The sequence below is a fragment of the Lynx rufus genome, unplaced genomic scaffold (assembly GCF_022079265.1).
Source record: "Lynx rufus isolate CCGP_SWC_20201006 ecotype Redwood Valley unplaced genomic scaffold, mLynRuf1.p SCAF_15, whole genome shotgun sequence".
NCBI lineage: Eukaryota > Metazoa > Chordata > Mammalia > Carnivora > Felidae > Lynx > Lynx rufus.
The window spans coordinates 21,158,542-21,179,827 of NW_025814829.1; the positions used below are offsets into that span (position 1 = coordinate 21,158,542).

Genomic DNA, 21,286 nt, shown 5'->3' on the forward strand with positions numbered 1-21,286 from the left:
CCTCCTCCAGGAATAAATAAAAATAGCATCCCCTCCCCCAGATCCCGGCTCCTCTATTGGCCTGCTAGGCAAATATTTCATAATGTGGGCTCATCCAATTGGGCACCACGCCAGAGCCAAGCGCCTCAGGTTGGAGTGTGCTCCAATCAGGCGGGGCAGCCTGGGTGGGACTAGAGGGCTCCCGCTCTCCGCTCTCCACATGGGAGGCCGGCATTACTCAGGTGGATGACATCAAGGTGGGAGTTGGGCTGGCCCAGGGCTGGGAAGAGAGGACAGGGCTGTCCATCGGTCGGCCGGAGGCAACCCAGCGCTGAAGGGGTTAAGGCCAGTCAGCATGTGTGGCTGTTAATGATTGCTACCCACCAGGGACCTGGTGAGTATTAAAGGAAACCTTTTCCCTATTCCTGAGTGTGAAAGGAGTCGGGGGACGAGGAAGCAGAGGCCGGCGAGTGAGTGGTGAGAGTGGTGATCTGTCCCCGTGTGTGTGCCTGGGTGGCTCTGGACCAGGTAAGGGCGCGCTGGATACACCCAGTCCGTCAGCTAGAACGGGCTTTTGTTACAGCCGGATACAAATTCTCAGCTTGGGGCCAGATTTCAGTATCAGGCTATTTCTTACAAGGGAATGTTGAGGGTTGCTTTCATCCAAGGGGGTGAACTACTTGGCACAGGAGCTGGAGATACAAACCATTGTCTGTCCTGATGCGGAGACAATGGTTTTGTGTGTGGCCACCCTGCACATAAAGCTGGCTGGCTGCGTCCTCCCTCTCTGAGCCATTGTCTCCAGAGAGGGGCTTGGGAGCCCCGGGCAGAAGCGCCCCCGGCCTGCCCTCTCGTGGGCTGATTTCCTGGGAGCAGGCAGGAGGGAAGGCAGAGAGGCCCCGCCAAAGAGGCTGGGATCGCTGTGGCTTGTCCTTTCATCTTTTTTTACTTAGTCAGGTGTGGAGAGGAAGAGGGTAGGACAGAACCGGTGGGGGAGGCGGTGCAGAGAGCTGGCAGTGGGCCGGGAGTGCGACTCTCATGAAGAAGACAAAGTTTGTCATTTGGGAGCCAGACAAATCCAGAAAAAAAAAGAGGACCAATCTTTTGGGTTCGGGTGTCTCTCGTTCCCTTTCTCTCAACTTCAGGTCCCTCCTTCCCTCAGCTTCCAAAACATTTGTGCTCTTTGACCCAGGCACCGTCTCCAGATAAGTCAGACTCCTGCAGGGAATGTGGACCAGAGTTCTGGGTTTTGTTGGAGGGGGCAGGTGGACTGTTTTCAGCTGATGGGGTGTGTGTGTGTGTGTGTGTGTGTGTGTGTGTGTGTGTGCATGCTCAGCATGCGTGTGTACTCATGTGTGCACATGTGACAAAAAATGAAAGCCTGATCTGTCTCCAAAGCAGAAATGTTGACTCCCCCACCCCGCTGCCCCGCCGCCCCCACCTCCCTTAGCCAGCAGCTCTTTTGTAGCCGTGCCACTTTCTTGGGACGAAAAAGGTTGGAGGGCATAATGCTGATGTTAGGTGGCCCTGAAGGGGACTGTTGGGTAGGAACGGAGCACTCCCTGTGCCATCTTGGAGGCAGATTTGAGAGATAAGGCAAACCCAAGCCCCTGGTGGCTTTCAGCTGGGCGCTTCAGCTGCCGGGCTGCCCACAGGCAAACAGAAACCAGGCACAAGAAAGGGGAGGGGCCGGGCCCGGGACCCAGCAGGGCAAGAGCAAAAGCCAAGTTTCTGGGCATGTGAGCCAAGAAAGGGGGGTGGGGGGAGAGTAGAGATGGGAGGAGCGGGGCCACTTGTTGTGCTCTGCCCTGTATTAAGAGAGTGAGCCGCAGAGGGGATCGGCCGCCTTCCGCCCTCACAGTCCCAGGGGAAGTGGCACGGAGGGCCTGGCACCCCCAGGCTGGGTGGACTTCCTGGGCATACAGCCTGCGCAGTGGGCCCCACAGGCTCAGCAAGGCCTGGTTTAATGCTCTGCTGTTGCCATCCTGACATTCTTAATCTTCGAACAAGGGGCCCCGCGTTTTTATTTTGCACCAGGCCCTGGGAATCCCGTAGGCTGTGCCGTCCCCGGGCCCAGCCGGGAGTTGCAACAGCAGCACAGTGGCTCACACGCTCTGACAGGTGCAGGCAGCCGCACCTGTTACTCTGGTGTCACTTACCCGGACTGGCACCTGTCCTGACCGGCACCAGTACAGCATCCTTCTCCCTTTCCTCCTCTCCACTCCCCTCCCGAGAGCATTCTGTTCCTTCTTGTTGCAGCTTCCCTGCCTCGTCTTCCTTCGAGGCTATTGCATGGCAGGCGGGGGCGGGGGGAACAGGGGTGGGGACAGTTGGTCCCCTCTTTCTGTCTCCCTCTTCCCTTCCCTCTGCAGTCCCCCTCTTTTCCTTGGCTGGGGTCTAGGCCTGGGAGTGCCTCTCCCGTTCCTCTGAGATCTTCCTCCCCTGTCTCGACCTGGGTTATCAATGAACGCACTCTGGCACCGGCTTCAAGTGCTGTTTGTTTAGGGACAGATTGTTTCCCTGTGATTACCACAGGCTCCAGATTTGGGTGGTAGGGTGGGACGGGGGAGGCGCAGGGAAGGAGGACTTCTAAGCCCCCTGTCCTTGGTGGCCACTCCTCTGTCTTTTCCCTGTGTGCCTGCTCTTCCTGTTCTAAACCAAAGGACCCTGCAGATCACCTCTTTCCTCCTCCTCCCTCTGGTCTCTGCCAGAAGTTGGCCAATCCAAGAAGGAAAAGGAAGGCAGGGGAGGAACGGGCTCCCCCATTCTTTCCCCCTTACCACCTCTCCTCTCTGCACAGAGTGAGCTGCTGTGTAACCTTTCCCCAGTGCCTCCCCCAAGCCTGCCCCCAACAGGCTGTCAGTAACAGTATTCCCCATCTTGGAGGGGAATCTCTTAATGTATATGCTTTAAAAAGTGATGGCTTCTCCAAATCAATTCTGATGCGACTCTGAAATGTACCAAACTCTGGTGGTGGTGGCAGATTTCCCCTGCTTCTTGCTGTAGCTGAGGACTAGCAGGGCACCTGTACTCCCTGAGGACCCTGAGCCCAGAGCAGCTGGTGTGGAAGTACACGTTCCAGAGAATCAAAAAATATTAGAGCCGGAAGGTGGCTTGCAGAGACTCTGGCCCCGTGCTGTCCAGATAGACTGCTGCACGATGGTAGAGTGCGCCATGGCTGTCTGTCCCGTGTGGTCGCCTCTGGCGACTGTGACCGTTGAGCCACACGGTGAGATGTGGCTAGCATGACGAGGAACTGGCATTTTAATTTTATTTCATCTTAATTAATTCCAATGTAAATAGTCCCATATGACTAATGGCTACTAAACTGGACGGCACAGCTTTAGAATAATGCTACTTGGGGGCGCCTGGGTGGCGCAGTCGGTTGGGCGTCCGACTTCAGCCAGGTCACGATCTCGCGCTCCGTGAGTTCGAGCCCCGCGTCGGGCTCTGGGCTGATGGCTCAGAGCCTGGAGCCTGTTTCCGATTCTGTGTCTCCCTCTCTCTCTGCCCCTCCCCCGTTCATGCTCTGTCTCTCTCTCTGTCCCAAAAATAAATAAACGTGGAAAAAAAAAATTAAAAAAAAAAAAGAATAATGCTACGTGTTTTATGTGATCCCTTTAATCTATTAATGATTATAACTTCAGCAATTTGCCGAGGAATGATTATGTGCCAGGCATTTTCCTCTGTGCTTCCAACATGTGATCTTGTTTAACTTAACATCTCTGGTGTCACTTTGTTACAGATGGGGAAACCACTGCCCTCACCCTTTTCCGTAAGGATAACCCACACAGTCTCCACTCTTTGACTCTATGGGACAGCCTTCTTCAATAGTTCTCTAAGTCCTTTCCTTTCTAGATCTCACTTCTCCTCTCTGGGATAGCAGGGGGAGCACTCTACAGCTGTCCTCAGTCCACAGAGGGGGAAGACGGCAATGACCTTCCCCAGGTACAGCCATTTTCTGGCCCGTTCCACTGGTGGCCTGCGTTCCCAGGATCACTTTGGATCCTCCCTACAGCAGACAGCAATCTGGGGAGATGCCTCTGCCCTCAGAGCCCTTGGCAAGCTCCCCAAGCACATGGGAAGTTCCAGACTCCTCACTCCCAGCAGAAGGAGGTGTTCGGAATTTCCCACAATCCATCTGTGTCCCCCAGTCTAGGAGAGATGAGCAGCTGAGCCCTCCCTGGGGGGAGGGGCCGGCTTGGCTCCCCCAGGGCAGGTGAGGGGTGATGCTAACACTAAAGCTTTGCTGCCATCCGCCTGCCTTTGCCCCCCCTTGCTCCATGCGCCTCCCTGAGATGAGGGCTCCTCCCCCCCAGAAGCAATTGTCCAGGCCCCTGCTCTCTGCTCCCATTGATTTACTGCTCTCCTCTCCCCCAGACAAAGCCCCTGCTTCATAGACTCTTATCAGCGTGGGCTGGCCAGTTGGGAGGGGGGAGGAGAGGAGGGGGCCCCAGAGCATGTGGAACCTGCCTTCACATCCCCCAGCGAGAGGGACCGGAAGCTGAGCCCTCCTGCCTCTCTCACTCACAGTTCCATCTCCCAAAGTGCAATGGCACACGTCCACTCCTCCCACTGCCTCTGCAACCACGGCCATCACCCATTCCGTTCCTACTGTGTGTGAGGTGCTGGCCAACAGCAACCGAGAAGGCCCAGGCAGTAAGCAGTTTGTATGCGGCCGCCCTTCCGCATCTCCGCACCTAGGCAGGTGTTGTCGGACTAACATTCATGGGTACCCCCTCGCCCCCGCTCCATGTCACACACAGTCCCCAGACCTATGGCCCACGGGCTTACAAGTAAGAGGGTTTGTGTCTTTTATCCCTGTGTTCTTGCAGCCAGCCTGGTGGAGCAGGTGTCTCCCTCTGAATCATGAAGCTTTGTCCCTCTTCTTTCCTGGAGACAAAAAAGGCTCAGATTGGACAAAGAGCAGGAACTTTGTCTTCTCTCTCCAGTCACTAGGGTTGGGACAACGGGCCTCAGCTTCCCTGACTCTGATATGGGCCTTGCCGTCCTGCAAATGCAAAGCCCAGACCACACGAGCTTAATTTATCCCCTTTGTTCTGAACCCCTTCATCTGTGTTGTGTACTGAACAAGGCCTACTTATTACCATTGGTTCATTTTTTTAATTATTATCCTTTTTTAATTTTATTTTTTTTAATTTACATCCAAATTAGTTAGCATATAGTGCGACAATGATTTCAGGAGTAGATTCCTTAGTGCCCCTTCCCCACTTAGCCCATCCCCCCTCCCACACCCCCTCCAGTAACCGTCTGCTCCATATTTAAGAGTCTCTTCTGTTTTGTCCCCCTCCTTGTTTTTATATCATTTTTGTTTCCCTTCCCTTATGTTCATCTGTTTTGTCTCTTAAAGTCCTCATATGAGTGGAGTCATATGATGTTTGTCTTTCTCTGACTGACCATTTTCACTTAGCATAATACCCTCCAGTTCCATCCGCGTAGTTGCAAACGGCAAGATTTCATTCTTTTTGATTGCCGCGTAATACTCCATTGTATATATATATATATACCACATCGTCTTTATCCGTTCATCCATTGATGGACATTTGGGCTCTTTCCATACTTTGGCTGTTGTCAATAGTGCTGCTGTCAACATGGGGGTGCATGTGTCCCTTTGAGACAGCATGCCTGTATCCCGTGGATAAATGCCTAGTAGTGCAATTGCTGGGTCGTAGGGTAGTTCTCTTTTTAGTTTTTTCAGGAACCTCCATACTGTTTTCCAGAGTGCCTGTACCATTGGTTCATTGTTGACACAAGGAAGCTGAGGCACAGGACAACTTGACCCTCCCCGGTTGCTGGATTGATAACTGAGAAGGCATTTGTAGCCTTGGAGGGTGTGGAAGGAGGGACGTTAGTCTGGTTGCATTGTTCTCTGAACCCTTACTCTGTCGAATGCTTTCCCTTGGGGTGAGGTGGGGTGGGACTGTTGTCTGGGACACCAGAACCAAATCTGCTGAGCTAGGAATGAAGAGAGCTGGTTCCAGTGACCTTCTGGAGGCTCGGAAGCAGACAGCTGGGCCGCCTCAGCTTCTGAAAGGTTGGGGTTTGGGGATTTAGCTCAGAGCCGGGGGGGGGGGGCGGGAGACAGTAATTAATTAGTATCCTGCCCCTTTATCTCGTGGGACTCTTGCTGACTGTCAGGAGAAGGCGGCTTGGAGGCTGAGGGAGGAGACTGGGGCCTTCCCCCTCCTCCCGTCAGGCTTCACCACTCAGGAAAGGCTCCTTCCTAAATTTCCTTTCCCTTCAGCAGGGAACAAAACCAAAGCGTGAGGGCAAGGAAGGTGAGGAGCCCCAGGGAGCTGCGTTGCCCCAGTTCTCCCAAGTTGGGTCAGGCGTGGGGTGGAAAAGCGGGAAAGGCCCCTCTCGTCCTGCGTCCTGCACATCACAACTTCTGGGCCCAGAATCCCTATCTTGACACTTGCGAGGGCCATTGGTGTTCTGACAGTTAAGGAATGGCGACTTCAGGAATGACGTTCAGTAATTCGTCGAGCAGAAAGGGCGGGGGCCTGGAGTCCTGTGGGCCCCCTGGAGTCCTGTGGGCCCCCCCCCGCCCCCGTGGTGTCTTTGGATCTCTGGGGGGCGGGGCAGGCACCGGTGGGGAGGTGAGGAGGGGGCGCTCAAGAGCTGCTCTTTGCCGACCAATAAGGGAGAATTTCAACGTTTTCATAACATAGCATGGCTGTGCTGAATAGCCACCCTGGTTATCTTCATTTTTCAGAAGATGAATGGGATCACATAAAGTAAAATCGTCATCGTCGTCGCCGTCGTCATCACTTTGAAGATAAGATAATCCAAGCTGGGGCACAAGATCAGAATGAACACTCCCCGCAAACTTCCCCTCCCTGAGATATCCGCCGCTCCCCGCCGCACACACGCTCACGCGCGCGTGCACGCTACCAACAGTGACCGGGACTAAAGAGCCCGCGAGAGCGCAACCCTTACCCTGCCGTCTGGGGCTTCTTTCCAGCCCAGGGCAGGGGCTCGGAGATAGTGCGAGGAGACCCCAGGGAAGGACACGGTGGGGAAGGGGGGAAACCTGACTCTGGCCCCCTGATTTGTGATTTCCCCTCCGTTGGCTACTAAGCCAGCTCATCTGCTTTCTATCTGAGGTAGGGGCTGAGCTCCGGGTGAACATCCCCCAGCATTCCACAACCGGTCATAGTAAGGGAAATGTGTTTTGGCCCTTTGGGGTGGGGATGGGGGCTGTGAGGATAGGCAGAGTTGAGCAGGAAAGGGGGCGGCCCGAGTCTTACCTTTTAGCCGCTCAGCCCAGTGGCCTAGCATTTCAGGACATTCCAAGCTTGCTTGGCAGAGGACGCCCTATTCCTGCCCTTTTGGAAACGACTGTGGCCTGGGAGGAAGGATGGTGCAAGGGCAGAGAGGAGAGAACAGGTACCGGTGTGAGGCTGGCAGCTGGGTCCCCGGAGCCCGCAGAGCTGGTATTTTGCTCTGCAGGCAGCAAGCACGTGGAGAAGAGACAGTGCCGCGCCGAGGTGCTCCTTGCCACCTGCAGATCCCCAGGAGGGCCACCGGGGCCTGACCTCCTTTGGCTTCTTTGTGTGGCAGCAATAGGCCGGAGGACAGAGGGACTTTGGTGGGGAGAAGTTGGCTAGGGCAGCGTATTTTTCCCGAGGAACGATCAGGAGAGCTTCAATGGTCAGGCACACCAGCGCTGTTGGAACTGTAAACCGAGCTGGTTTTAATTGGGACAGAATGCCGGAGCAGATAAAGCTGCTCAAAAATAATGATGAGACATGGTGGGGAGGGAGGTGGGGAGCTGCAGCCAAACCTCTCCCTACCTTCCTCCCTCCCCCCGCCCTCCGGCAGCAGCCGTCCCAGGAGTGTGGATGGATGGCCTCGCTTGGAATTTGCTAGCTGGGGAAAAGAAGGAAGTGGGAGGGATGGGCCACAGGCAGCACCCCCCGCTTTCCCCCCCCCCCCCCCCCCCCCCCGCTCACCCCATGTCCTCTCTCCATATAATGAGCTGTGATGCCAGAAGCCAAAGTGCTCTCTGGATGGGGAAGCCTAGCCAGGGCTAATTCTCTGTCAGCAGATTCTCGGGAGCTATGGAAATGAGGCAGCTTGGTGTAGGGCAGATAACCAGGAGGGGCCCAGAGGGTGGAAGGCGTTGAGTGTATTTTTCTAGTTGTTCAATATTTATCACGGTGGGAGCTCTGGGCGTCCAACCTGTGTGTGTGTGTGTGTGTGTGTGTGTGTGTGTGCGCGCGCGCACACATGTGCAACCATGCGTGCCTACGAAGGGTCGCGGAGACTGGGGTTGAATTTGCTGCCTTTGACCGTGTAGTGCCAGTAGCCCTCTAGACAGATGCCGATGCTTGGGGAGGATGTTTGGAGACAGATCAGTACTGGGTTATCTTTGTAGTGAGGCTGTCACCAGGACCTGGAGACTGAGGGCGCCTCAGGAAGTAGGAAAGCCCTAACTAGGAAGGAGAGGGGGATGCCCGGCCTCTGCTTGTTGTAATTTACTGGTATTGGCACTTCTGGAAAGCCAGCCCCCGCCCCACGCACATAGCCTTCTTAAACCTGAATGGTATGTTTTTCCTTTTCTAGCTCCGGCACCTGGCATGTTTCTTGATTTGTTTTTAAGCAAATTAATCATCGCCATTATCTCTTATGCATAAAACATTTCACAGTTTGCAAGTTCCAGCTATTATTTCATAGAATTAGAAGGTACCTCATTTGCACACGAGGAAACGAATAACCAGAGAAGTCAGGTCACATTGCTAATTCCCGTTGGATCTTGGACTGTAAGCCTGGTGTTGCCCTATTCTCTTTTCACTGGTGGCACTGCCATTGGGGCCACGTTTGTAAGCACAGTGGATAAGGTGGCCACCCAGTGGGAGATCCAGGAGTTTAGGGATGTTCCTGCCTCCATCACACAATCTGCTTGACTGCTTGAGATTCTCCCCTTTTTTGGTGGGGGGGGGGAATCAGGAGGTCCATTTGGAGATGTACTCATAACTATTTGTTCCTGAGAAATGGAGGCCTTTGACATCCCCCCCACCAAAAAAAAAAAAAAAAAGGAAAGAAGAGAGAAAAAATGAATCACCTATCCTTGTTTCCCTTTTAAAATATCCTGCACCTGGTAAGTTCTTCTTGACGTCTACCCTAAAATGACAACCTGTCATTCTGTGCAGTTTAGTGGTGAAGGAAAAGAACCCCAGCTAGGCGTTCTGTGTGCCTGAACCCTGAAGATTTCAGAGCCCTCGACAAGCAGGGAAAGCCCCTGAGCCTACATTCCTACTCCCTTGTGCTAGCTTCACTGGGCATGGGAGAAGTAATTTAGCTTACAACTTAAGCAAAGCCTATGGGAGGTTCCTGAGCTCAGCTTGAAGAGAAAGGGGATATTTTTTGCCTTCTAGAGGAAGAAAACTCATTTTCCCAATGCACCTCCACTCCCTCCTCCTGTACAGATGAGCTTAATTTTCTTCCCCTCCTAATGAAGACGGATCAAAGCCAAGCTATATATTCGAGGGGGAGCCAGGCAGGGGAGCTGAGTGAAGGGGCGAGGGGGCAGAGACAGAGCTTCTCTCATGGAGAGGAAGTAATTAATTTTAAGAGAGAGCAAAGGTAGGGAGGCTCTTGGTAATAGAATGTCAAACTCCAAATGCAGGTGGCTAAAAATTAAGTTGGAGCACGGAGGGTTTCTTTTGTTCGTTCATTCATTCACTTGTTGGTTCAACAAATATTTATTAGGCACCTACTGTGCACAGGCAGAGACCTCAAGCTGGCACCAGAGGAGGGCCCAGATTCCCGCAACCATAGCAGGGCTCAAATAATTAGGCTGGGCCAGAGAGAGGTGGGATCTGGCACCCAAAGGCTCTTGTCACCATTTGCAAAAGTACCGCTAAATGGTTGAATATATTGACCGTTTGGATTTAGGATTCGTTGCCTCAGTATCAGTAGCTGTTGACCCCAGCTCTAGCCAGCCGGCTTGTCTTGTCACAGTTAAATAATAATGTTGTCTGCTCGCTTTTGCATTCACTGATTGCACGGTTCTCTGAGTTGTGACCTCGATCCAAAAAATCAGATCCGCTCTCCCCTTTCAGTGTCTGTTGTGACATCACAGAATTGCCATAACAACAGACTATGATGTCAACGGACTGCCTGGTGCTGCGATAAAGGACCACGCTGCTCAGAAGGGATTCTGTCATCCGAAGGCAGAAATGGAATAATATGGAAAGCCAGAGGAACTGAAATTTGATATCAAGAAAGAGCAAGTTGGCAGCATAAGCTGACAGCGGGTCTGGAGCCTCCCTTGCTGGAGCCCTTTGTGAACAGCCAGGGCACTTAATGAGATTGATTGCAGAGTGAGCTTGCCTGGAGGCAGGGGGTTGGAAGAGATGACCTTCAGAAGGCCCTTGCAGTCCCAGGACCCTCAGACACCGAGGGCATTAGGGAAAGGGGAGATCTGATCGTCTTCAGCCCCCGGAGAGTTCAGGGAACTTCAAGGCGATGCAAACCTTCTTTGCCCCTGAGCAGATCCGACAGTCGCCAGCTGGGATTTATCATATGGCATCTGGGAAGATTTGCAGAAGTAAACACACGGTGACCCCCTCTGAGCCCTGTTTGCTGCCCTCTTCCTCACAAGCTTTGGGAGGAAGCTTTCCTTCCAGTGCACCAGAGCAAGGAAGCCAGGTCCTTGCCACCAGCTCTGGCTCCCCGTGCCCCTCAGCTGGACCCCAAGCAGAGGGCAAGCCAGGCAGGGCTGGGTCCTAAGAGAGCACGTTTGGGGGGGGGGGTTTGCTGCGCAGAAGCCCCCCTCGCTGTGCCCTGTCTGCGCCGAAGTCTGGGAAACTTAATCTCAGCTTCTAGGCAGTGGCAGCAGCCGTTCCTGGAGCTTCTTTTAACCCTCGTGCCCGCGGGATCAGAAGGGTCTCTGCGAAGCACGTGGATTTCAGCCCAAGGGCCTGCGTTCGGGGCTGGGGGTCGGGAGGCAGGAAAGACCGTCTTCCTGCAGGCCGCGCAGATGGGAGCTCGGGCCCCAGACAGCTCCGCCCGCCCGGCCACTCTGTGTCCTTAGCTCAGGGAGGTCGGACTACCTGGAACTTGTACACCTGCTCGGCGCCCGCCCGCCTCTGTTTCAGCGTTTTCTCCTCGGGGACCTGGACCGGGAGGATATCATCCCTGCTCATTTATTCTGCCTCCAGCACTCAGACGGCAGCATTCGGGCTGGATGCTAGGAAGCCACGGGCCCCCCAGGGCACCTGGGCACCCCCTGCCACCACCCGGGGAGAGCCCCTCCCCCTCGCCTGGTGCCGGGGCCGGGAGGAGGGGGAGCCAGCCGCGCCTGCCTCGCGCCCCGAGCTGGCCACCGGGACCCGGAGGACTTACTTCTCAGAGGGATGGTAGGAGCAGGGTGGCTGGCAGGTCCTCTGAGGCTGCCGAACAGGGGACAGAGCTGCCAAAAGGATGTTGAAGTTTCGGGCTGATCGGCGGGTCAGGTAGGGATTTCTTCAGTGGCCGGTGAGCCGAGTTCCGTGAGCGGGCTGATGGGCGGCTCGGCTCGCTGGGTCGGGGGCTTCTGAGCGAGGGCCCTGCCAGACCTGACCTGGAGAAGGAAGAGGAGTTAGGTCAATGGCTGCTGCATTGCAGTGCTTGTGAAGGGGAAGCTATTTTGAAATTGGTAGCGCCGGGATGGAGAGAGGACGTCATTTGTAGGGGTTGCTGGGTAGGAGAGTCTGGGGCAGGGAGCAATTCGCTGTCCCTTGAGAGACCTGTGCCGGCTGACAGCAGACTGTGTGTGCTTCTGTGTGTGTGTGTGTGTGTGTGTGTGTGTGTGTGTGTGTGTCTATACCAGTGTGTGTGGGGAAGGTTCCGGCAGTTAGCACAGGGAACATGTAGCGGGCTGGACGTGGGAGGTGGGGAGCAGGCGCTCTGTGCCACCGGAGAAAAGCAGAGATCTTGGCACCTCGAGGACCTTATTTTCACAAACTGCTCGCCTCCCGATGGGGGAGAGGCGGGGGGCAGGGGGGGGACTGGAACCAGTTACCCTTCCTTGCAACGACGCCCTGCAGTTGAGGAGAGCATCCCTGTTGGAGGGAGGAGGGAATAAAGTTTGAGACGTGGAGAGCAGGTGAGCAATATGCTGGAGTTGGAACCCAGTCCTGGTGGACACTGGCCAGATTTAGGGTTCTGGCCGGCAAGCCCAAGCTGCAAAACCCTAGATTTCCACATAGACTGTGGCCACTGCTCACCGGGCTTCTCTGCACAGGACTTTGGATTCTATCTGAACATGGCTGGTTTGGGAGCTGAAAAAAAAAAACCACCGTTTGTTATTATCTCTAACTCCAGCAGACAGCCCAGGGGCTGAGATTCCCGGACTATTGAAGACAGGTCTCCATAAGGTTACTTCTCACGTGGAGGGGAAGGGACCAAGCTAGGCTCTCTTTCCTCGGGGGCCGGCTGGGGTGCCGCATGCCAGGCAGCCCTGGCTGGTCGCTGTCAGAGTGCTCAAGTGGCCTGGTGTCAGGACCCCCCCCCCCCACAAGCCCCAAGCTTGGCATGGCTTCAGCAGGCGCTGTCCAGGTGCCTGCTTCTTGGGGCGGACTGAGACTGTTCTGGACTCTCACAGCATCTGTCACGAGGGATGAGTGAAGACCTTAAAACTCACCCAGTCCCCCACTGGCTAGATGCTTGGATCCTACAATGTTCTTGCCGAGTGGTCCCCTGTTCGCAGAAGCCATCTTCAATGGCTGCCATTGGTGGCTTAGACCCACAGCACCAGCCCCCCTCTAAGGTCTATCTGCTACCCTTTTCACAGACTGTCTGTCTCCCCCAGAAGCCACCAGGAAACTAGGCTGACATTCAGCCAGCCAGAGAGCCACAGCAGGACTTCCCCAAGGAGCCTCCACGGCCCTGCTCCCCATCTGCTTCTGCACAGACCCCGTTTCCTAGCAGCCTGTCCTCCCAGCACCCCAGCCCACCCCAGGCCCCAGCATCCCTTAATTAGATGTGACTGTGGAGCCGGCACTCACCTCGATGCCTGACGGTCCCTGGGGCCTCAGTACATCAAGTGGCCCCTTAGATGCAGGGACCCTGGACTGGAAGCGTGAGTGGGTCCCAGCCCGAGCTCAGGAATGGAGTTTCTGGATCTCTGGTTTCACGTAAAGCAAGAGATGCAACATAAAACAGGAGAGAAAGGAGTCCAAGGTCACAAGGGAATTCTTTCAGCAAATAATGAGTGAGCAGTTTTTATGTGGGGCACGGGCAGGAGCAGTTCCTGGGACAGAGCCTGCCACACACAAAACCTTGGCTGTTGGAGACTCCTGCCCCCCCCCCCCCCCCACTCACTTACAAGCCCAGGGTCACCACTGAAGGGGTTAAGTGGGACGTATTTCCAGTCTCAGCGATCCGTGTAAGTAGTTAGCACTGACTCGTGAAAGGTGTCTCCCTACCCCCCACCTGACTGCAGCTGCTTTTTCTGCAGCCCAGCCCCCCAGCCTGCCTCTCCTGGACCCCACAGACGACAGAGGGACCATCTCCCATGTGGCCATCGGGGCCCTGTCACTGCCTAGGGCCCACCCTTCCTTTAGCTTGTGTCTCTGCCTTCTCCGTCTTTATCACAACCTCTCTCTTTTTTGCCTCCACAGCCACAATGAAAGACGGAACACATTTCTGCACCCAGTGACTGGCCAGGTCCCAGAAGAAAACAAAAAATTTAACTTGAAAACGTATGTCTGCCCCCATTGGCTGCTTGACCTTTCCAGCCTTCCCCACCCCCGCCCCCACTGCCACTTTGCAGCTGGGAAGGGGAAAGAGGGGGTGTGGAGAGCAGAGGGAGTTAGGGTCTCTCACCTCAGTCCTGAGGAATGGAAGCTTCTAAGGGCCATCCAGCTTGTTGACCTCACCCACTTTTCCCAGTGTCTCCCAGATCTCAGGCTCGAGGAGTGAGATAGTTTTGAGGTGGGCGTATCACCCAGGGGCCTTTGAGGGACGTGCTGAGGGAAGGTGATATAACCCTGAGAGCCAAATGTGAATTCCTCTCGGCTTCCTCTGTGGATCTCGGCTCAGTGAATGGAAGGAAAAGAAAGATCGTTAAATGACTCTCATATCCACCGAGGCATTGTGTCTCTTCAGTTAGAAGGAAAAGGAGTTCCAGAGTCCTAAGGTCTAGGTTTTTAAAATAAGTTTACAGGAAAGAAAGAGGAAAATGCCCAACCAAGATTACTGGCATGTGGTCTCAGAAGAGTGGAAGGAGCAGTTGAGGTGACCTCTTGATAGCACTTAGGGGATGTGATTTTGTGCTGATGCTGGAACAGTGGGTGGCAGGGTAGGGAATACAGCTAGGGCCCTTCCATTCTTTCTGGGTTCTGACCAGTCCCTTTCTTCTGTTTTCATCAACCTGAAATCAGATCGGCCTTGGACATGTCCAATAAAGCAGGTGGAAAACGCCCGGCTATCACCAACAGCGACACATCCAACCACAACATGGTGTCCGAGGTCCCCCCAGAGCGGCCCAGCGTCCGGGTAAGTCTAGCCCCCAAGGCAAGCTGTCAGGTAGGAATCCTAGGAAATATGCTAGCCTGTCCAGCTGTTTCAACAGTCTCCAAAGAGCAAGTGAGGTGATACAAGAGGGGTGGAGCACAGGAAGGGAAGAAGGGTCAGACCGGAACCTTATAGAAGATCAATCTCTAGACTGGGGGTTCTCAACCTTGGCACTGTTAGCATTTGGAGCCAGATAGTTCTTTGTGGTTTGGGACTGTCTTGTCACTGTAGGACGTTAAGCAGCATCCCCAGCCTATACCCATTAGATGTCAGTAATACCTGCCCTACGACAACCAGCGTCTCCAGACATTGTTAAATGTTCCCTGGGGCACAAAATTGGCCCCTCCTCCACCTATTGAGAACCACTGATCTAGGGGGACGGCAAAAGAGGAATCATTCTTGGAGGAGATGCCAATTGAGAGCTCAGAAAGGAAGGAGAGCCTCAGGAGGAAGGAGTAATCCAGACAAGAATGTGGCACAGAGGTCCAGTAAGATAAGGGCTGAAAGCGTCCATGGGGCGTACCACTGGAGAACCTGACAGGTGGTGGGATGGGGGCAGAAGGCGAGCAGGAGAGAGCTAAAGAGGAGATGGGAGGGCAGACAGACGATGAAGAGTAGAAACTAGTCTTCTAAGAAACTGGACAGTAAGGGGTAGTACAGTCATATAATAGAGTGCTCTCCAAAAATTAAATTGCACGAGAGCTATGTGTATTAACGAGGATAAATCTCGAAAATGTAATGTTGGGTAAGAAGCAAGTTGCAGAATATGAAAAACGTGCTATCGCTTACGTAAAACGGACACGAAAGTGATATGGCATATGTATAGGTATATTTGTAGTACAAGCATGTAACCACTGCCAAGCTGACTAGTTTTGGGTCAGCAGTTGCCTCTAGGAAGGAAGAAAGGTAATGAGATTGAGGAGGGGCTCAAAGGGAGTTTCAGCTGTATTTGTCACGTTTTGTTAGAAACCAACAAAGTGGTGATTTATTCTCTACTTTTCTGAAGTGTTTGAAATATTAAAATGTACATATCTGTAAAGAAACTTCACTGTTAGGGGGAATGAGGGGTAGGGGATAGAAGCCAGAAGATATCCAAGATGGCAGGAGGTCTGCTTGGTCCATCTTGTTTTGTTTTCAGATGTGCGAGCAGGAGGGGCATGGCCCAGTAGATGGGTTCAGGAGGAAGGGGACAGCCGTGAGTCTCATTTCTGTGGAGACAGGAGAAGTCCGATGCAGAGGTGCTGTTAGCCTGCATAGGGAAGGGGTACTCCTGAGCTACACGGGAAAGTCATGTGAAGCTAGGAGGTGGGGGTGTAGAAAGTTAAAGACGTTCCCATCTGACGTCCTCAACTTCTACAGGGAGGTAGGAGGTAGGGTTTTCTGCAGAGAGTGGGGTGGGTGGAGAGGCAATGAGGCTTGAGAATATGCCCAAGGTTTGGAGAACAGGAACAGAGGACAACGAGGGGAATATGAAATATTGCGTGATAATGTCGAACGGTCAACTGAGGTCACAGACTTGACTCTGGCTGACTCCAGTCCACAGTTGTGTGTGGTTTTACTCCAGCACCACTCCCAGACTGGCTGTGAAAGCAGGGAAGGCAGACGGTTGGATTGGCCTAAGGTTGAGTGGTGCTGGGAAGCCGTGGCAGAAAGATAAGGAGGCGAGAGTATGGAGGGTTTGGCAGGAGAATGGCTGAAGTGGTGAACTATGGGAGTGGCTTCTAGGCCACAGAGAGGAGGTGAAGCTATGGCAGGTGAGAGCCTGAGAAGGAAGGGAAGGATTTGCGGATTTGTTTATTCTTAGGGGAGTAGGTGGTGATTCAGGTGCCTAATCTCAGCCTTTATATGTGGATTTTTACTAGTAAAGTTTAGAAAACAATTTTATTCCCCAGATTGGGGTGTGCTTTATAATAAATCCCAATTTCTTCTTTCCTTTCTTCTGCAAGTATTTGCTAAATGTTTACTGTAGCCAGATACCTTGCCGGGCTCTGGTGACGAAGAGATGAATAAGATTCAACTTCCTCCCTACAAAGAGCTCAGAGTTTGGAGAAGGAGCTGGAAAGCCAACAGTTCCATTGCAGTGTGACATGCTTTAGACTGCAGGAATGGACAGACAGGAAGGGCAGCTAACTGCCCCGGGGGATCCAGGAGGTTTTATGGAGTAGGGGGCGGTTAAAGGATGAGTTGGGATTTGTTAGGGAACAAGGGAGATCCTGATCCCCCTGTCTTCCATGAGTCATAAGCAAAAGCAGGGAGGATGGGAGAGAACCACCAGGAGTTTGGCCTGACCGCAAGGGACCTGTTGGGTAGAGGGGCAGAAGGCGGGTCATGGGCCCGGTGACTCTTACAGACCTGCCTTGTGAGCCATGCTAAGAAATTGAATAGTCTTCCAAGTGGTGAGAGGTAGTAAGAAACGTTAAGAGAGCGTCATGATTACCCTGTTTTAGAGAAGTAACCTGACTTGTTCCGGAAGGTGCATAGCAAGAAGAGATGACGACCCGACAGGAAAGAACAGATCCGAGAACCATTAGGAACATAGACTCACCGACCTGTAAATGTGGGATAAGGAGAGGAGGGAGGAGGGAATGGTGTGAGGCGGTTCAGAGTTCTAGTTTGGGCAAGTGGGTGGATTGTAGTACCATTCACCAAGTGAGAAATACAGAACAGGCTTGGTTAGGAAGACAACGGGCTTGGGTTTGCATTTACTTCATCCTGGCTGGACAACCTGTTACAAAATGGACCAGGGCTAGGAGAGAAGTCTTAGGTACAGATTAGGGAATTTTCAGCCCATTGCTGGTAGTCAAGGCAATGGGTATAGATGAGGTACATAGACAGCATGGAACAAGAAAAATGAGAATTTTAAAAGTTTGGTCAAGGCCCACCAGTTGAGTAAAGGTGGAGATTGAGAAGGAGCGGCCACAGGTGGAGGAGCTCAGAAGAAAGAATACTGTCACAGAAACCAAGAGTCACAGGAAGCAGAGAAAGTAAATGCTCTCCAGGGTCTTAGGATGATGGCCTAAGACTGAGCAGCCTTAATTCAGTGACATTGCAATTGCCACTTCAGGAAAGAGGTGCAGGGGGGTTAGGAGTAAACGCGAGGAGAGGATGTCAGGACTCTTCCCAGGAGAATATTCCTGCAGGGAAAGGAGGGAAAGTGTTACCTGACAACAGGCAGTGGATGTAGAGTTGAGGAGGGATTCTGGTGTGTGTGAGAGAGAGAGGTGGAGGGGAGAGAGACAGAGACAGACTGATGCCTTAAGATGGAGAGGACTGAGCCCATGTGCCCAGGAGAAGCAGCCAGTAGAGAAGGAAAAGTTGAAGACAGATTTAAGAGGAGATTATGAATGGAGCAAAGTCCCAGGAGATGGCGGGTCAAATGTGTTAGCCTCGAAAAGGAAGACGACACCTCTTTTGACATGGAAGAGGAAGAGGGGATGAGTGGTGAGGACAGTAATTTTCTAGGTAAAAGGGTGTGAAATTGAGGAAGTGCATGTCTGATCGCCCGATTATCTGTGTGTTGGCGGGAGGGGAGCCAGGTCCACCACGGGGAGGGCAGAGGGGGAGCTCGAGGGGCAGGGAGCGGAATGATGGCTCATGAGCCGAGCTGTGCTTGGGGACGGTGGTCTGTGGTGGCCTCATCTGTACTGCAGTGTGCTTCTCCTCTGCCAGAACCGTACTCTGGCAGTGAGTGCAGGGAGAGGATAATTTGATTGCTCGGGGATTTTGAGTTTTAGAGAAGGCCAAGCAATGACAACGGATGGGGTGTTTGGGAGGGTAGTTGACCTATTCCCATGTGGGGCCTGGCCTTCTTAAGTAATTTTTTTAATTTTTTTTATGTTTGTTTATTTTTGAGAGAGAGAGAGAGCAAGCGAGGGAGGAGCAGAGAGAGAGAGGGAGACACAGAATCCGAAGCAGGCTCCAGGCTCTGAGCTGTCAGCACAGAGCCCGATGCAGGGCTCGAACCCACAAACCGCGAGATCATGACCTGAGCAGAAGTCAGATGCCTAACCAACTGAGCCACTACTCAGGCACCCCTGGGCTTCTTAGGGAAATAGATACAACCAAGAGGCAACTGGCAGATCCAGAAGAAAAGGGGAGGACTGAGGAGCTGGAGATGCCAATGGAGTAGAAAAGCTGATGGTGTCGAGTAATGGGGTGAGCAAGCCCAAAGGACAGGAGGGCGTCAGGAAGTCGAAATCTCAGAATTGAAGATGTCATTGGTGAAGGGGCCTGGGTGCGACCAGGTCAAAGGTGCGGCCATGGGAGTGAGTGCTGGGGTAGAAGCGAATGGTTTTGGAACTGAAGACCTCACGGTACTATCAGGTCAGGGCAGTGGGTGGGTCATCATCAGGGACAAGGTCACGGTGATGGCAAGACTTTGAATGAAGGGGATGATTGGTACCAGAATCCCAAGATTCTGAAGGAATGATCTAGAAGCTGACAGTGATGAAAAGGGCTAAACAATGGAAGATCAGGGGTGCTTCCAGAGTGATTATTGCCAGCATGCGGAAGGGTGACAGTGTCCATGTGGCAACAAGGAGCTAGGAGAACACTTGTGTATCCTCCCTGCTCTGTGCTACGTCGGCCATTTGAGAGGGAGCAGGACTGTGACAGGATGATGACATCGGGAATGTACTTGTATTTGGATGGGTGCCAGAAAGCTTTACAAAAGAGTTGGGGAATCAGGACAGTAGAAGAAAGCCCGGGGGCGAAATGAAAAATCTTACTTTCTCTTCACAACAACAACCACAACAAAACCCACACCATTGTGAGACGGGTCAGACTGATTTTGAGCCCCATTTTAGAGATAAGAGAAAAGCACCGAAGAATTGGACAGCTGTGCCCTTGAGTGAGGACAGATCCAAGAGTCCCACCTGGTCCTCTTGGCGTGACGAGTCCCCCAGGCGTGGAGAGAGATACAGCTCCCACCGAGGGTAGCTTCCGTTGCAGATAGAGCAGAGAGGAGGAGAGGAAGAAAGTCAGGCCTGCTTCTCTCTCGGCTTCCCCAGGCAACCCGAACATCCCGCAAAGCCATCGCTTTTGGGAAGCGCTCACACTCCATGAAGCGGAATCTCAATGCACCTGTCACCAAGGCGGGCTGGCTCTTCAAGCAGGTGAGGCCTCCTCTGCCGGTCCCCCCACCATGACCGCCGCTCCGATTCCTCTGTATTTCTGAGTCCCTGCGTGTTTTGGTATGTGCTTCCGTATCCTATTTTTGGTATATCTCTGTGAATCCCCTAATTTTATAAAGACTCAGAGAAGTTGAGTATCTTCCCAAAATCACACAGAAAAATTAATGTCAAATATGGGAATCCAGCCAGGTCTCCCGATGGGCAGATGCAGTGACTTTGAAGTACGCTGGGTCACCATCCCCATGAGAGCACCGTCTGGCTTATTCTCAGCAGGTCCCTCTTGCTGCGCTAAGGGGACTGTCCTTAGTCTAGGGGTCCGCTAATTCTTCCCAGTTTGACCTTGCCACTCTGCCTGACTGCCCTCTGCCCACTTATCCTGGCTCATCTCGCACCCCTTTTATCTTCCCTGGGAGAGATGCTGAGGCACAGAAAGACAGAACTGGAAGGTCACGGGCAATAGTCCAGGGTCCGTTTCCTGCGCCCGAGGTCTTAAGGGGGTTGGCTGCCACTGGTTACTGGCAAAACCATAACCGGAGGCAGGATGTCCTTATATAATTCGTGCCGCACACCTTCCCCTGCATCCCCCCTCCCGTGCCCAGCTCACGGTCCCTCCCGTCTGTCTCCACGTGTCCCACAGGCCAGCTCCGGGGTCAAGCAGTGGAACAAGCGCTGGTTCGTCCTGGTGGATCGCTGTCTCTTCTACTATAAAGGTGAGCTTCGCTTCCACTGGGGCTGGCAGGGGCCACAGGAAGGCAGGGCCCACTCTTGCTTGTTCTGCCAAATCATCAGGCGCTGCTTCGGGTGGACGTTGGTCAGTGGACCAACGGTGGCCGGGCAGTGGCGGGGGTGGGGGGGATATGCAAATATGCCCCGTAGCTGCCGGCACCCGTGGGTCCTGACGGTGGGGTGAAGACGGAGCCCGCTTGCTCACGCGCTCGATCACGTCACATTCGACAATACTTCCCGGGCACCCTCGAGGTTTCAGGCAGAGTTCTAGGTCCGGATGGAGGACACAGTGGGTGAACAGGAAAGTCGTGTGACACGCGGTGAAGTCCTGGGGTGGGGGATGGGGTAGGAACGGGAAGGAGAAGAGGAAGGTCCCTACTCACTACTAGGTAAGGTGACCTACCAATTGGGGCTTGTGTGTGGAGCTTCCTCCCGTCGCCCTGGAGTGTCCGATCCAGTCTGTGGGGGCAGAAATCACAGTGTTGTTCACCGCTGTCGCCACAGCGCCTAAAACAGTGCATGGCACGTGGTAGGTGCCCAGTGTTGAGTAAACGAACATCCCCCAGCTTCTGTCCTCTCCGTGCACCCCTACACTCACTCTCTAGCCTCTCAAAAACAGAAAGAGAGAGAAAGAGACCTAATAACTTTGGTGAGGCAGCCTCCAGGAAGTTATTTTTAAAATACGTACAGCAATGTTGTGTCAAGGAAGGCACCTTGGGAGCTAGTGAGGGCTGATGACAGCGACGGCCCCGTCACGCTGACGCGGGGCCACAAGAAGAGAAGGGCAAAGTGATTTTGCAGCAGGAGAGGCTGTTTCTTTTCCTCCGTGCCCCGGGAATGGCAGAGCCCTGCCTCCTCTGGGCCTCCTGGGGGCAATTCAGTGAATCATTAACTTGCACAAACAAAGGTTGTACCCAGTGACC

General features: G+C 53.5%; 1 protein-coding gene across 1 annotated transcript in view; it reads left to right on the plus strand.

The window, feature by feature from the left end:
- The first annotated feature begins 224 nt into the window (after positions 1 to 224).
- The window catches only part of PLEKHA6 (pleckstrin homology domain containing A6), a 57,711-nt gene continuing 36,649 nt past the window's right edge, over positions 225 to 21,286 (plus strand). Inside the window, exons 1-5 of the mRNA XM_047076643.1 lie at positions 225 to 373; positions 13,611 to 13,691; positions 14,373 to 14,487; positions 19,515 to 19,619; positions 20,275 to 20,347. Coding sequence (XP_046932599.1) covers positions 14,386 to 14,487; positions 19,515 to 19,619; positions 20,275 to 20,347 — 280 coding nt within the window. The 5' untranslated portion in view covers positions 225 to 373; positions 13,611 to 13,691; positions 14,373 to 14,385. The remainder of the gene's footprint in view (positions 374 to 13,610; positions 13,692 to 14,372; positions 14,488 to 19,514; positions 19,620 to 20,274; positions 20,348 to 21,286) is intronic.